The sequence below is a fragment of the Centroberyx gerrardi genome, chromosome 12 (genome assembly GCF_048128805.1).
Source record: "Centroberyx gerrardi isolate f3 chromosome 12, fCenGer3.hap1.cur.20231027, whole genome shotgun sequence".
In the NCBI taxonomy this organism is placed as follows: Eukaryota; Metazoa; Chordata; class Actinopteri; order Beryciformes; family Berycidae; genus Centroberyx; species Centroberyx gerrardi.
In genome coordinates, this window is record NC_136008.1 from 6,494,811 (window position 1) to 6,508,536 (window position 13,726).

At 45.0% G+C, this 13,726-nt stretch overlaps 1 protein-coding gene across 1 annotated transcript in view; it reads left to right on the top strand.

The window, feature by feature from the left end:
* The window catches only part of rftn1b (raftlin, lipid raft linker 1b), an 82,638-nt gene that overhangs the window by 27,041 nt on the left and 41,871 nt on the right, over window positions 1–13,726 (top strand). The window contains exon 3 of the mRNA XM_078287259.1: window positions 5,726–5,903. Within this exon, the coding sequence (XP_078143385.1) occupies window positions 5,726–5,903 (178 nt within the window). The remainder of the gene's footprint in view (window positions 1–5,725; window positions 5,904–13,726) is intronic.

Genomic DNA, 13,726 nt, shown 5'->3' on the forward strand with positions numbered 1-13,726 from the left:
CGGCGTGTCTGCTGCAGTTGGGGGTTAAACTCCTTGCTCAAGCGCACATCGGCAGTATTTGTTGAGGGAAGGGGAGAGAGTTTCCTCATCGACTTCTCTTTCCAAGCCTTTCTGGGGGTTCAAACTGGCAACCTTCCAGTCACAAACCGCTTCTTCTTGGCTGCATCCACCCCTTAATTGCAAAGATTGAGTCAGTTAAACATGTAAAGCCAGTGAGGAAGGTCAAAAGGCAGCAGCAGGGAAATAAATGGCACAGGTGTTTATTATTTATTCTGCTTTATAGATGAACTCCTTCATGTATGCATATTCAAACGGCATCTTCACACACTCTCTCCCTCGCTTTCTCTTTGAACACGCACACACACACCCTCCCTCTCACTGCTGAACTCTCATTTCCCTACATCAGGGCTATTTCAAATTATTCCATTTCCCGTATTTGTTATTTATACATTTTCAATACATTTCACATGTGTCTCCATTTGTCATCCTGATTTCTTTTCCCCCCCTCTCTGTTTCTTGCGGGCGGAGATGTTTTTCCCCCACAGTCACATTCTTCTGTCCTTTTTCAGATTTTAACATCTGCATGAACAAATGCCGCCCACACTGTTTGATTGACAGGTGATCTCTGGGTAGTGCAGTGCAGAGACACCACAGCAATGAGCGCTTGGTGACAAAGATATCGCCAAAAATTTAAACAAGAACCTTGCAGATTAACACGTTAAAGTCCATCCTTGAATGAACTGTGTAGCGTATTGAACAGAATACATTATTGGATTAATTCATTTATAAAATTGATTATTTGATGACATCACAGTCATGTGTGTGTAAAAGACAACTAAACAGTGTCTGCTGACTCTTTGTTTTATCTGTGTTTAGTGAAGGTAATAAACACAACAAACTGTATGTGCGAATGTCTACTGATTAGTTCCTCTCTCTCGGGTTGAAGGTGCTAATGAGTGAAATCTGTTGCTGTAGTGTTTGTTTGGCAATGAAAACCTGCAGATTCTTGGCGCTCCATGGCAACTGGCTGCCGTCCCGGGTCTATATCATGCAGGTGATCGTTGGCAAACTACAGCGATACAGTATGAATAACCCTTGATGCTCTTATAGTCACGCAGTGTGACCCCTGACCCCTCGTCATCCACCGTGAACACTGGACAACCGGCCATTCATCTCCCAGCGAACCCGCAACCACAGCTATCAATCCCTCTTTATACATTCATACATACATTTCCCCTCACTTTTGTTTCCTCCTCTGTGTTTAATGGCAGTGTCTGTTTGATGGCTCCGTGCTAACACAATTTTCCAGAAAACCAATTTGTTGGTTGTCAGCCAGGAGCCCTTTTTTCTCATTATTTGTCACGAAGCGATTTGTTCCTGTGAGTTTGGGCTCTTCTCTGTTGATATGTGAGAGAATTTTCTTCCAGGGTAAACAAAAAGGCAGAGAGAAGTAATTGGCTGCCTATTTGCTATATAAGGTTTACCAGATTTCCTGTCTGACCGGCCACAGGCTCCTTCAAGGGCCTCAGCGTTCACCGCATTAAACATCAACATTGACTTTACACATCCATACAGGGGTTATACGGTCGCTAATTTGCTCTCGTCTACCCAAACAAAGTGATTTTCCTTAGATAACAAGATTTTAGGCCAAGTAAACATCCTTACAACAGCACGAGATTTAGAGAAACTTAGCACTGGGCTACATTTTGCTCTGGGGACAGCATGATAAATAAAATTCGGTCTGATAAATAAATGTAGAGCCTGTGTATTTAAAGGCCTCCGGTTGAGATTATTAGCAGCTCACACAGCGATTAGAGCCAACTTAAGAAGTTGCCGACGGCTGTGTTCCCACCGCCTAATTGAAACCATTCCTTATTTACTCATCTCAACCGAGGGGTTCAGAGAGTAAGCAAAGACGGTTTCATTTTCGTCTTAATATCCACCGCCTCATGAACCGGGCTGCACACGCAATAGCTCCAGCATGCCTCTGGGGAAATGACAGGGTGTTCGTGTAGCACCAAAGAAGAAGAGGGAGGAAGAAAAAAAAAATAAAATCACAGATCACAGAAGGATTAATTCCATTTCCAAAGGCAGTCAGTGGTGGAGGAAGGGAGGGAGGAGGAGCAGAGAGGGGAGGGAAAAAAACGAATACGCTTCACCCTTTTGCGATGGCGGCCTATTTCTTTGTGTTAATTCCTCCACGCCTTTTAACTTCTAAAGCTTTTGCATTGTGGCGCACTAGGACAGAGTGTGATTGAGAAATTCGGAGGAGTATTTTTAGCCAAGCACTCACTGGCCCTAAGGGGACAGTATATGAATTTTTTTCTTCTTCTTCTTCTTCTTCTTCTTCTTCTTCTTCTGCTTCTTTAGCGATTTCACAATGAACCTCTGGATTTGTGCCCGGAAGGGAGACTTGAGATCCTAACTGAATCAGCTCTCTATCCACATCACAGGGGCTGCTTCCTGATTGGCGCTAGCAGGCTTGTTCCAGAAATCCCTTTTCCTCTATTGCAGTCCTGATGATGTACTGTAGCATGCTGAACGCACACCGCACCATTGTGTTGCAGCCTCACAAAATGGTGGGACAATGTCGTGCATATGCGCTTTAGTGGCAGTTTGTCTGGGTGATTTGTTGTCTGTGTGTGAGCATCCAATGTCAATTTTTACCCTTTATGGAAAGGGTGGTGGTGTAACAGATGACATATAAAAGTATTATAATAATCTGATTACAAAATAATTCCAACTGTAATCAGTTACAGGTACTGAAAAGACACAGAATCAGATCAGAGATACTTCTGAGAAATCACTGTTGACTTGTTGAACCGCTTAAAGACATCTGAAGGAAAACAAGTCCAGATGCTACAGTCCCACAGCGCCTAGCTAGGTGTGCAGCAGCAACTGTTGCTGCAGTTGAAGTTGCCACAGTGCTGGAACAACTAGGAGGATAACCACATTCATCATCATTCACCAGTGTTTTGTCAAAAATAATATATCCAGCTGTCTTTCAGTATCAAAATGTTTCATTAGCACTGGCCAAACTTAATTAATTCCACACCTGCTACGCAAAACTGCTTCAATCTAGTTGTTACTAAAATATTCACCAGCTCAAAAGATTATTTTGTCATGCATAGATTAGCCAATGCAGTTGCAAACCTTGCACACAGTGACTGTAACACCAAGAATCACTCAATAAGGTGAGAGAGAGCGCTGTTTGGTGTCTGACAGCTGACTGACTTGAGTTTGGCTCCTGAAGGGTTTGTGTATGTTCTGAAAACAATCATCCTACACAACTGGAAACAACAGTTGATAATGTTTGCACATGACGACAGCAGCACAATGACAATGTCTGGAAACAGGAGCATCAACAGCAACTTTGAATCTGTAATGCCATGCATTAGCCACTAAAATAAAATCCTTTGAACTTTTTTCGAAGCGAAGAGTATCTTGGATTTGTTTCTCTTCATTAGTAAAAAAAATGGTAAATTAGTGGTCTGTAACTGACTACACTTTGAAAGTACCTTTCCCAGCCTTGTTCATTCTTCAGAAGTTATGTTCATCTTATTCGCATAACTGATGTTACCTGTGACCAAACACACATGAGCCGGTGGCATCGCTCATCAGAGTCTCACCAGTCCGCTATGGCCAAACTCGCCTCTCTCTGACCTCACATTGAACTTCTATACTTGGACTGTTCCCATGGATCTGAACCTTTCTTTCTGTATGGTCCCATTGACTCCAATTAGCCATAGCGACATTTCCCACGTCTTGTGACAGCTCGTACAGACAACCAGACCTCCTCCCTCCCTCCCCCCCTCCCCCCCTCCCTCCCTCCTCTCCGCTCCCCTGTCAGTTCTCTCGTTCTCCATCCAGCTCTTTGTCTTGGCGCTCTCCCACGCACCCCAGCTGTTTGGCCTGCAGTAAATGTCGCCTCGCGGAGGTTACTGCTGGGATCCCAGCCGTCAGGCATCCGGGGCCAAGCGCTGTCTTGCTCTTGGTCGCTCTTTATCACTCTCTTTCCCTTTCCCTCTGCTCTCTCTATCTTGCTGTCTCTCTCTCTGTTGGTCTGTGTCTATTCCTCCTCTATCTTTCCTGTCCATCCTCCTCTCAGTCCCGCTATCAAGCTCTGTATCTACTCTACTCCCCGCTCTCTCTCTCTCTCATTACCATACGTCCTGATTGGCTGATGTTCCCTGACAGAAGCTGTGTGTGGCTTGTTGTAACACAGCTGGTTGCTCCCGAAGCGAGGCCGCCACCAGCGGCTGTCTGCTGCAGGTTTTCCACATTTCATCCCCCAGGGGGGCTGGGAGAGAATAATGCTGAGACAAAGCTTTCCACAGCAGCTCCTTCCCTAACATTTTTTTTATTTATTTTTTTTTATAGAACAGCCGGCCACTCGCTGATTGCATCTCATTGATGTCAGCCTCCGTCCGCTCTTCTTGGACAGTTAAGTTGAGCTGAGAGGGAATCAAAGCAAGTGTCAGGATAGAGCCGTTATGATATAGAGCCTTAGCAATCAGCTCTGATTGGATTTTGATCCACTCTTATTAACTCCCAGATTGAGGGGATGGAGCGAAAAGCGTGATGCTAATTGCCAAAACAAACTGGGAATGGTTCTAAAAATCAGTGTTGATATCTGAATTGCAAATCTTCACATGGTGGGATATTTTTGTACAGCAATTTTCCTACTTGTCTATCAGTTTGGTGCCTCTCGATCTCAGTATCGCTGTTGGGCATAATGATTACAGAGTGTGTTACAGTAGGGCTCATTTGAGAAGGACATGCCTGCAAAATACATTTGCTTCGTTACCAGAGAATTTCTACAATCATAACACAACGACACCAACAACAACTGGCACTGAAGGAATCAAAGAGGCCGACTGCTGCAATAAAGGACTGACATTTATTTACATAAGGTGCAGAAGTGACAAAAAAAGTGTGAACACTAAGAAAGCATGCATCATGTTTCAGTCAGTAGAGCATCATATAGTTGGCCTCTTTTTGGTTTCTTTTGGTCTATGATTTTTTGAATCCATACACCTGAGCCAAACCCCCTAATGCATAGGACCTTTCCATAGAGTTCCCTCTGCGATCGTAACATATATCACTTTGCAGATTCTTTTATCCAAAGCCCTTTACAGTGTGCATACTTTGTCAGTATGGGTGGCTCCAGTGGGAATGTAACTACCTAACTGACAGTGTTGGTGCCATGCTCTACCCATTGAACTACATGGAGATGGGAACCTGTGTTATTGCCATGCGCTATTCATTAAAGTAGTAATCCACAACATTTTCATATGAATAAATGCCCATTTCGTATCGGCAATTGATGGAAGACAACGGTGATTCAACCTATAGCCAGTTCGTGAACGATTTTACATTTGCTCTTTTGAATACCCGGTGTCTGGTAGGTCTTTCCTGGGAAAAATCCTCTACCACACAGGAAGTGATGCGTTTTATGTTTCCAGCCGCAGCAACAGGTTTGTTTGGAATAAATAGAAGAAGAACTGTTTAGTTAGCATGAGCAGCGATAGCCACCATGGCTGAACAAAAGAGCGCTACCTATAGAAACTCAAACTTCACAGTACCGCCCACACTGTTTGACAGACAAGCGATCTCACACAGGACCGTATCAGTTGTTCACTCATTCCACCTGCTTATATTTGCATTCCTCCTGGCATACGAAGCGTCTTGTCTCATGCATTCCCTTCCCCTTGGTCTGTCTCAGGTGGGACGTCCACGCTGCGTCTCTCCTCGGTGCGGGAGCTGCCGGGCCAGCTGCAGGAGCTTTACCAGCAGGGCTTCGTCCTGGCAGCCGTCCATCCCTTCATCCACCCCTGTGGTCCAGAGTCCAACAGCCCCCAGCACCAGCTCTACCGGGCCATCCTGGTCCGGCTCAACGACGGGTGAGAATCATATTAGAGCATCTGTGGGAGTTTGCATGCTTGATTGGTATATTTAGATGTGTAATTATTTCAGTCATGCATCAGAATAAAGGGGGAATATGTCAAAACATCAATTCTGCACCAGCATAAGGCAATAACAATGCAAATTCAAAGATCCACCAACAGTATCTGCAGATTTAATTTTTAATACCTCAGGGAGAAGGTTTACTGACACTTTACAATGGCCTTATTCCAGTGTATAAACCTGAGAAATAACCTATGGAAAAGCCTTTCCGGCAGAAAAAAATACTGTGTACCTACTTGATGAAAAATGTACTTATATTATGTTGTTCCACTCTTGTTAAGCAATTTTCATGAAGCACATACACAGTATTATTGTGTAACTTTTCCATGAGGATATTTTGCCGGAATACGGCCATTGTTGCCAAAAATTCAAAAGTTTACAGATGTAGCCATTATAGCCACTTAAGAAAACATGCTGTCTGAGAGTCTACTAATGTACTTTGTCCATTATGAAGAGGAATTTTTGGGGGGAAATCAATTTTTGATCTCTTTCCAGGCGTTGGTCTGGAAAGAAATTTGCTGACTAGTTGGTTTAGAGACATTGTATAATGATTATACTTATTTACTGCTACTGTGTTACATTTAAGAAAGAGTTCTCTGCAGTAGTAATGCAGCATGGATCTAGGATAAATGCATGCAGAGAGACTTCTACAGCAGCTACCACCTTAAAATCACTGGAGGGTCAGATTGCAGATTTTTTACAACCATCACACCATTACCAGTGTTGCTCTAGTAGCTGCACCAGAGCATCACAACATCTGTTGGTGGCTTAGCAAGCTGTCATATGGGCAGCTGCATTTGGACGTGAGTCAGCAACAATCTCGATCCCCTATCTCCAGCTCTTTCAACGCTCCGGCCAAAATCGGCTGGACGGCCCAAAGTCACCGCTGCCCCCTACATCTGCCCTCCAGCCCCGCGCCCGGCCCCTCCGTCCTGGGAACTGAGGGGGTGGGCGTCCACTCGAACCGGGGCAGGGGGCCAGGGACCGGCTCCAAGCATGGTGGTTGAAGGGCACAGGGGGGGCGTTGGAGGTTGGTGGAGGGTGGTGGAGGGTGGAAGCATTGCTCTTCTGTTGCACAAAAACCTTAGCCTGGTTCCAGAGTCCTGAATCGCGTCCCGCCCACTCTTCAGATTTTCTCGAGCGATTCGGAGAGTCTGGTGTTGCTCTAGTCAACGGCTTGTTCTCGCTCCGAGAAACAATCAAGCCAATCAGAGCCTTTGTGGGCGGGACTACAGTTTGAACCATCCGTGTGACGGTTTTTCATTGGCATTACGGCAGAATAGATTTGTTGAAATCACTCCCTTAACCAACATATTGTCTTTGCACAACCAATATTTTTGTCAAAATCGACGACATTCCTGGTAAAGTTGGTAAATCCGCTGGCTAACCATGGATGTAGAGGCTAACCGGCTGCAGCATCAGGGCCGACTGAAGTAACGCCAGAGCAGCCGGATACGTCAGTCACTAGTGATTGGTTAGGAGGAAATCAACCCCCACACACACAGAAGACAGCTAACGAGGAGGAAATCTCAGGCTGAATAATGGAGTGGTGACGAAATGGCCATTCAGTCCTAATATCAGGCTACTGAAAGTTCATCCTAAATGGGTTTTGAGTGGGTTTCTTGGGCCCAGGGGTCATGAAGCCCGATCAGCTTATTCAGAACCACGTAAACTCTCCGTAAAAACAAGACAATCATCCAGATTGAAGTTCTGACTTTTGGGTTTTGTTTTGTTTGTTTTTTTCTGTGACAGCAGTGATGTGAGACAGGCCGAGTCCAGCAGCTGAAGCCTCAGTGACTGCTGAGCTTTGCTCTGAAGCCCAGCGCTCATCCAGGCCTGTCTACCAAAAGCCTGTTCACTCGCTGTGTGTGTGTGTGTGTGTGTGTGAGAGAGAGAGAGTGTGTGTGTGTGTGTGTTCCCCCCTCCTGAGAGGTTAGAGGGGCAGCACTTGAACCTGTCGCTTCCTCCTCTTAGCAGTGTTTTATGATCTGCCTTCACATACTGTCTAACTCCAGTGAATGTCCGTGGGTATGTGGCTGGCTTCATGTGTATGTATGCGCACACGCACACTTGTATGCGCAAGCGTGTGTGTGCATGTGTGCATACTGTACGTGCATGTGTGTGAATACATAGATGTGTCTCTTGTGTGTGCATATGTGGGTGTCTGTGCGTGCGTGCACATGTGTGTGTGTGTGTGTGTGTGACATTGCTCTGACAGTGATGCTAAACTCTATAAATCCCCAGACTCTCCGCCGCTCAGTTTATGGGGCAGGAATTCACCTCAGATTTCCTCACAAATAAAGACACAGTTCTGAACGTCTACAAACGGTTCCTGTAAATTCTTCACTTTACTGAGCATCAGCGCCGCTCTGCTGCCACTCATCTACGTTTACATTTTAGGCATTTAGCCGACACTGTCATCCAGAGTGATTTAAGCCTGGGACAGACTACAAGACGGTTTCAGTCTTACCGCACTAGGGCAGTTCAGACTACAGGCTCGCCATCTGGTCGGGAAGCTGTTCACACTACGCGACGGGACAAAGATGGAGCGTCACACATGAAGACGAGGGATCGCACACTACCGGTTCTGTCACTCAGAAATGTTTACCCAGTCATCCATTCAAATATAATTACAAAATAGCTGTTCTATCATTTCTTACTCCATGGTACAGAAGCTACAGTTTACATTTAGATTATAAATGTAGTTTGAAATGACAGCATTACAAAAATAAGGAATTTTGTATGAGGCTTCTTTCACTTAATTTGTAATTGCATACTTATGTGTACTGATCCAAGCACGCTGCCATTTTATACCATTATTATATGAGATTTATTCCTCCAAATGAAATTGTATAGTAATTTATCGAGAGTGGAGCAAGTGGAGTCGGGAATCTCGCCGATATAAACGATCTATGTGAGCGGGCATTGTTGTTGTTAAACGTGACTTCTCTTCTTCATTTTATTTTTCCTCCCCCTGTATCTAAACTCCCATTGGCTGTTGTCAGTGTCACTCAGATTTCAGTCTTGATGAGTCTTGGACCGCTTCACACCAGGCGAGCCCAAACAAACTCAAACATGTTTGGAAAGATTGTGTTGCACCGAATCGACCGTCTTCAGCCTGTTCATACTACAGGATAATCTAGATTCAAATCGGGCTTAGAATCAGTGTTAAAATCGTCTACTCTGAGTCTCTGACCTTAGCTTTACAGTGAGTACAACAGTAGAATTAGCTTCAGTTACTAGATCACCAACAGTTAAGAGTGCAAGCGTGAGAACCATAATGCCCTGACCGTACAATGATTATGTGAGAGAGAAAAGACAGGTGAAGAAATAAAATAAGACCTAAAGAGAGAGGTAGGAGGGATGAGTTGATGTTGTTTGAGAACCGTTAATGAATAGAGGAGAAGGGGATGTGACTCCGTGGGGAGAGGGTGATGTGAGGGAGTTTTTGAGAAGATAAATTTAAGATACGATATGGTAAAATAAGATGAAACTTTATTGATTCCTGTGGGGAAATCGGGTCGTTGCAGCAGCAAAAGTGATAGGATTCAGCCGGGAAAAAGAAAACTATAATATAAGCATTCAATAGCAAATGAAGTAGGCAATAAAAAACAGTAGCAACGATGAGAACAGTAAAACAAAAAAAATAATAAAACGATAAAGACAAAAAGCAATAAAATAGGAGAGCTGCTGACAATTTCAACATGTAGGAGGGAGAATTTGCAGAAGTATGCAGAAATATGTCAGTGCAGCAAACAGACATTAAAGGATAATACCAGTGTTGTTTTTTTAAGTTTGTGCCAATCGTCTCGGTTGCCCCTCTTCTCTACATTCGTCCTGCCGCTGTCTGCACACAGTCAGCATAGTTGGAGATATCAGCGTTCATTTCCCTTCAGAAGAAGCCATTTGCTGCCATTCATTCTTGCACAGTATGGAAAACAGCTTCCACTGACTTGACTTGAAAATTGCCTATGCCAGATAATTCAACACAGTAAACACGAAGCCGTCATTTGGTTTTGTCAAAGTTTCTGTTTTATCTGTATTTCTCTGTGCCTGAGCGGAGTGTTTTCATATCAGTGTGCTGCATGACGTTACACTCTGCTTGCTGTCAATCACCTGACACCCACAGGAAGAAGTGGAAGTCTCCTCCAGGAAATAATCCCTCAAAAACACCTCGCCTTACAAACTGTATTGTCACAAACATGTCTTCTTATTTGTCTTTGTTAGCCGGGACAGCAGTTAATATCAAGCTAGGTTTGACACCATGAGGTTTGTATTTTAAAAACGATGAAAAACGAGTAAATGTTAAAAAGTCTCATTACATACAGCATGCTTTGGAAAATTATGTAAACTAGACATAGACAGTAAAATGGGCTATAACTCTAAATGACACCGGCATTCTCTTATATATAAGTGGATATATAAGTTTACATAAACATATGTAAGTATTTTCAGCCTACATGGCTCGGACACGACTAATGTCTTCAGTCCAGAACGAGCATCACTCAGTGTAATGGACACAACTGTGAATGCGGTGTAAACAAACCAGCCAGCCACACTGGAGAAGGCTGTATAGTTGAAATGCATAACAACTTATCTGTTGAGGTGCATGCCTCCCTTCCTGGACATCATGTCCATTAGTAACCATCTCCAATGCTGCTGTATATAAAACCTCAGCGCCGCTTTCAACAGACATACATACAAACGAACAGTCCAAACGGTCCAAAGCCGCTACAAAACCCAACAACAGACATATCGATTCCGTATGAAAAGGCTACGGCTGAATGGGCTGCATCTTTTTTTTTTTACAGACACGCTTGCCTTGCTCCAGAGAAAAAGACACCACGAGGGGGGAGAGAGAGAGGAAGAAAAGACAGTGGGCGACAGGGGGGTCAGGGCAGGAAGGAGGAAAGGAGATCACAGCTGGGGTGTGAAGGGAAAGAGAGAGGAAGAGAGAGGGAGGTGGACAGGGATGAAGAAAGAGAGAGAGGGGAGAGAGAGAGAGAGAGAGAGAGTGAGTGAAAAGGGCAGAGGAGTCTACCGTCCTTTGATGGCCCCAGCCAGCCAAAGCGAGGCCCGGCTTTATCTCCAGCGTCTGTCACCGTGGAGACGGCCGCTCACATCAGCACCAGCCCAGGGGAATCCAAATCTCCAGCACAGGAAAATGAGCGGGGGGGGGGAGAGAAATGAGAGAAACCAAAAAGCGGAGCATCTCCACTCCTGTTTCCCCTGTCAGTCCCAGGAATCAAAAGAAGAAGAGAGGGGAGGGGGGGGAAGGGGGGAGGGTGTGGGTGAGCGGGGTTGAAAGCATGACAGCAGGCACCCATTCATCCGTCGCTCCAAAACGAACAGACGCAAAAAAAAGTCTTCTTCTCCAGCCACTATTGCGACGGAATACAGAAAACAAAGCGAAATCGAGAGGGAAAGAGACAAAGTCAAGGAAGGGAAAATGGCTGGCGTAGGCGCCGGCTAACAGCTGTATAGGCGTCGGTATTTAGTATGCACACAATGTCTCTGGACACAGTCCCAGTCAACTCTCTACAGTATTAGCCTCAATTCGACAGGCTCAGCGAACAAGGCGCTCGCTACACGGAGGGGGGGCGACACTGCAGGAGTCTACGCACAGCCAGGAATTACACCGGGGTTGTGTACATGCGGCGTTGTGTCATTTGTAAACGTTAGACACTGTCACCTGACTGGCAGATCTGGTTAAGTGGGCCATAACTTCTGAAGCCTTGGACTGTGATTTGTCACCGGCGGCAGCCCCCGGTACAACCTGCCGCCGGGAAAAAAAAACCTGCAATGCAGACAGAATGGATTGGACCGTTTGAAAATTTAAAATGTCAACTGTCAAATTTCCCAGTGTTCAATTTGGTTGCGATGGAATAGGGTTACAGTTCAGCAGGCAATGTCTGATGGGATATATTCATCATTATTGGGTAATTGCGAGGAGCTCACGTGTGCTCAGGCAGAGAAAGAGGGGGATTGAGAAAGAGAGAGAGATGGGTTGGGAGAGTGTGTGTGAGAGAGAGAGAGAGAGAGAGCGAGAAGGGTTGGGAGAGTGTGTGTGTGTGTGTGTGTGTGTGTGTGTGTGTGAGAGAGAGAGAGAGAGAGAGAGAGAGAGAGAGAGAGAGAGAAGGATTGGGAGAGTGTGTGTGTGAGAGTGAGAGAGAAGGGTGGAGAGAGTGAGACAGAAAGAGAGAGGAGTGAAGAGGGAGATTGAGATGGAGGAAGAGAAAAATAGAGAGGTATGGACTAGAAACCATTAGAGGGGATTCGCTCCGGTGAAATTATTCACGACCGCGTAAAAACTTGACATTAGGAGAGATGTGCTGTATTATTAAAGCCCCACGGTGAGAGATTGATAAACAAGGGTTCAGACACTCCCTGACTGTGTCGTCATAGCGATAGATGAGTGGTTGGTGATGGAGGTGGGTGAAGAGTCTGACTCGGCTCCGTTTCTGGTGCAACCCTATGTCAAAAACACTGAATAATAGCGAGAAATCCATGTTCTCGCTTGGAAATCCCCGTGACTACACTGTAAAAATGTCTATCTTGTATTCAGCCTGTTTTTTTTCCTGGAACACAGGAAGTGATGCGTTTTACTTTTCCAGCAGCAGCAACAGCGGCTTGTTTGGAATAGAACAAGCCACTTCTTAGAACTGGGTAGTTAAGTGGGCCATAACTTCTGAAGCCTTGGACTGAGGTTTGGCTACCCAGTTCTTAGCACTACCCAGTTCTTAGCACTACCCAGTTCTTAGCCCTACCCAGTTCTTAGCCCTACCCAGTTCTTAGCACTACTCAGTTCTTAGCCCTACCCAGTTCTTAGCCCTACCCAGTTCTTAGCACTACTCAGTTCTTAGCCCTACCCAGTTCTTAGCACTACTCAGTTCTTAGCCCTACCCAGTTCGTAGCACTACTCAGTTCTTAGCACTACCCAGTTCTTAGCACTACTCAGTTCTTAGCCCTACCCAGTTCTTAGCACTACTCAGTTCTTAGCACTACCAAGTTCTTAGCACTACCCAGTTCTTAGCCCTACCCAGTTCTTAGCCCTACCCAGTTCTTAGCACTACTCAGTTCTTAGCCCTACCCAGTTCTTAGCACTACTCAGTTCTTAGCCCTACCCAGTTCTTAGCACTACTCAGTTCTTAGCACTACCCAGTTCTTAGCACTACCCAGTTCTTAGCCCTACCCAGTTCTTAGCACTACTCAGTTCTTAGCACTACTCAGTTCTTAGCACTACTCAGTTCTTAGCACTGGGTAGTTAGCATGAGCAGCAATAGCCACCATGACTGGACAGACACAGAAAAGAGAAACTCAAACTTCATCAACAGAAAATCCAAGCTCCGCCCACACTGTCTGATTGACAGGTGATCTCAGGGAAGTGCAGTGCAGAAACGCCACAGCAATGAGCGCTCAGCAACAAAGATGTCGGAAATGAGGATTTGCAGACAAAAACGGAGAGATTTCAAAATATTGTTGCATCTTTCTTCAACAAGCAAAAAATATCTCAGTCCTTTGGCAGATTTGTACTAAAAAATTAGAGAGTTCAGGATTAAAGAAATGAAGATTAAATCAGTTGTTGAGACACAGAGGCATTTTTTGCAGTGTGCTATCCGCTAAGGAACAATAATATGTCTGCACAGTCCTTTCCCATACCTCAATGAACACAGCATAATTGGAAACCGCCCGTTTACAAATGATGTAGCCGCTGCAACCGATACAAATCCCAAAGAAAGCCATTAACAGGTAATACGCA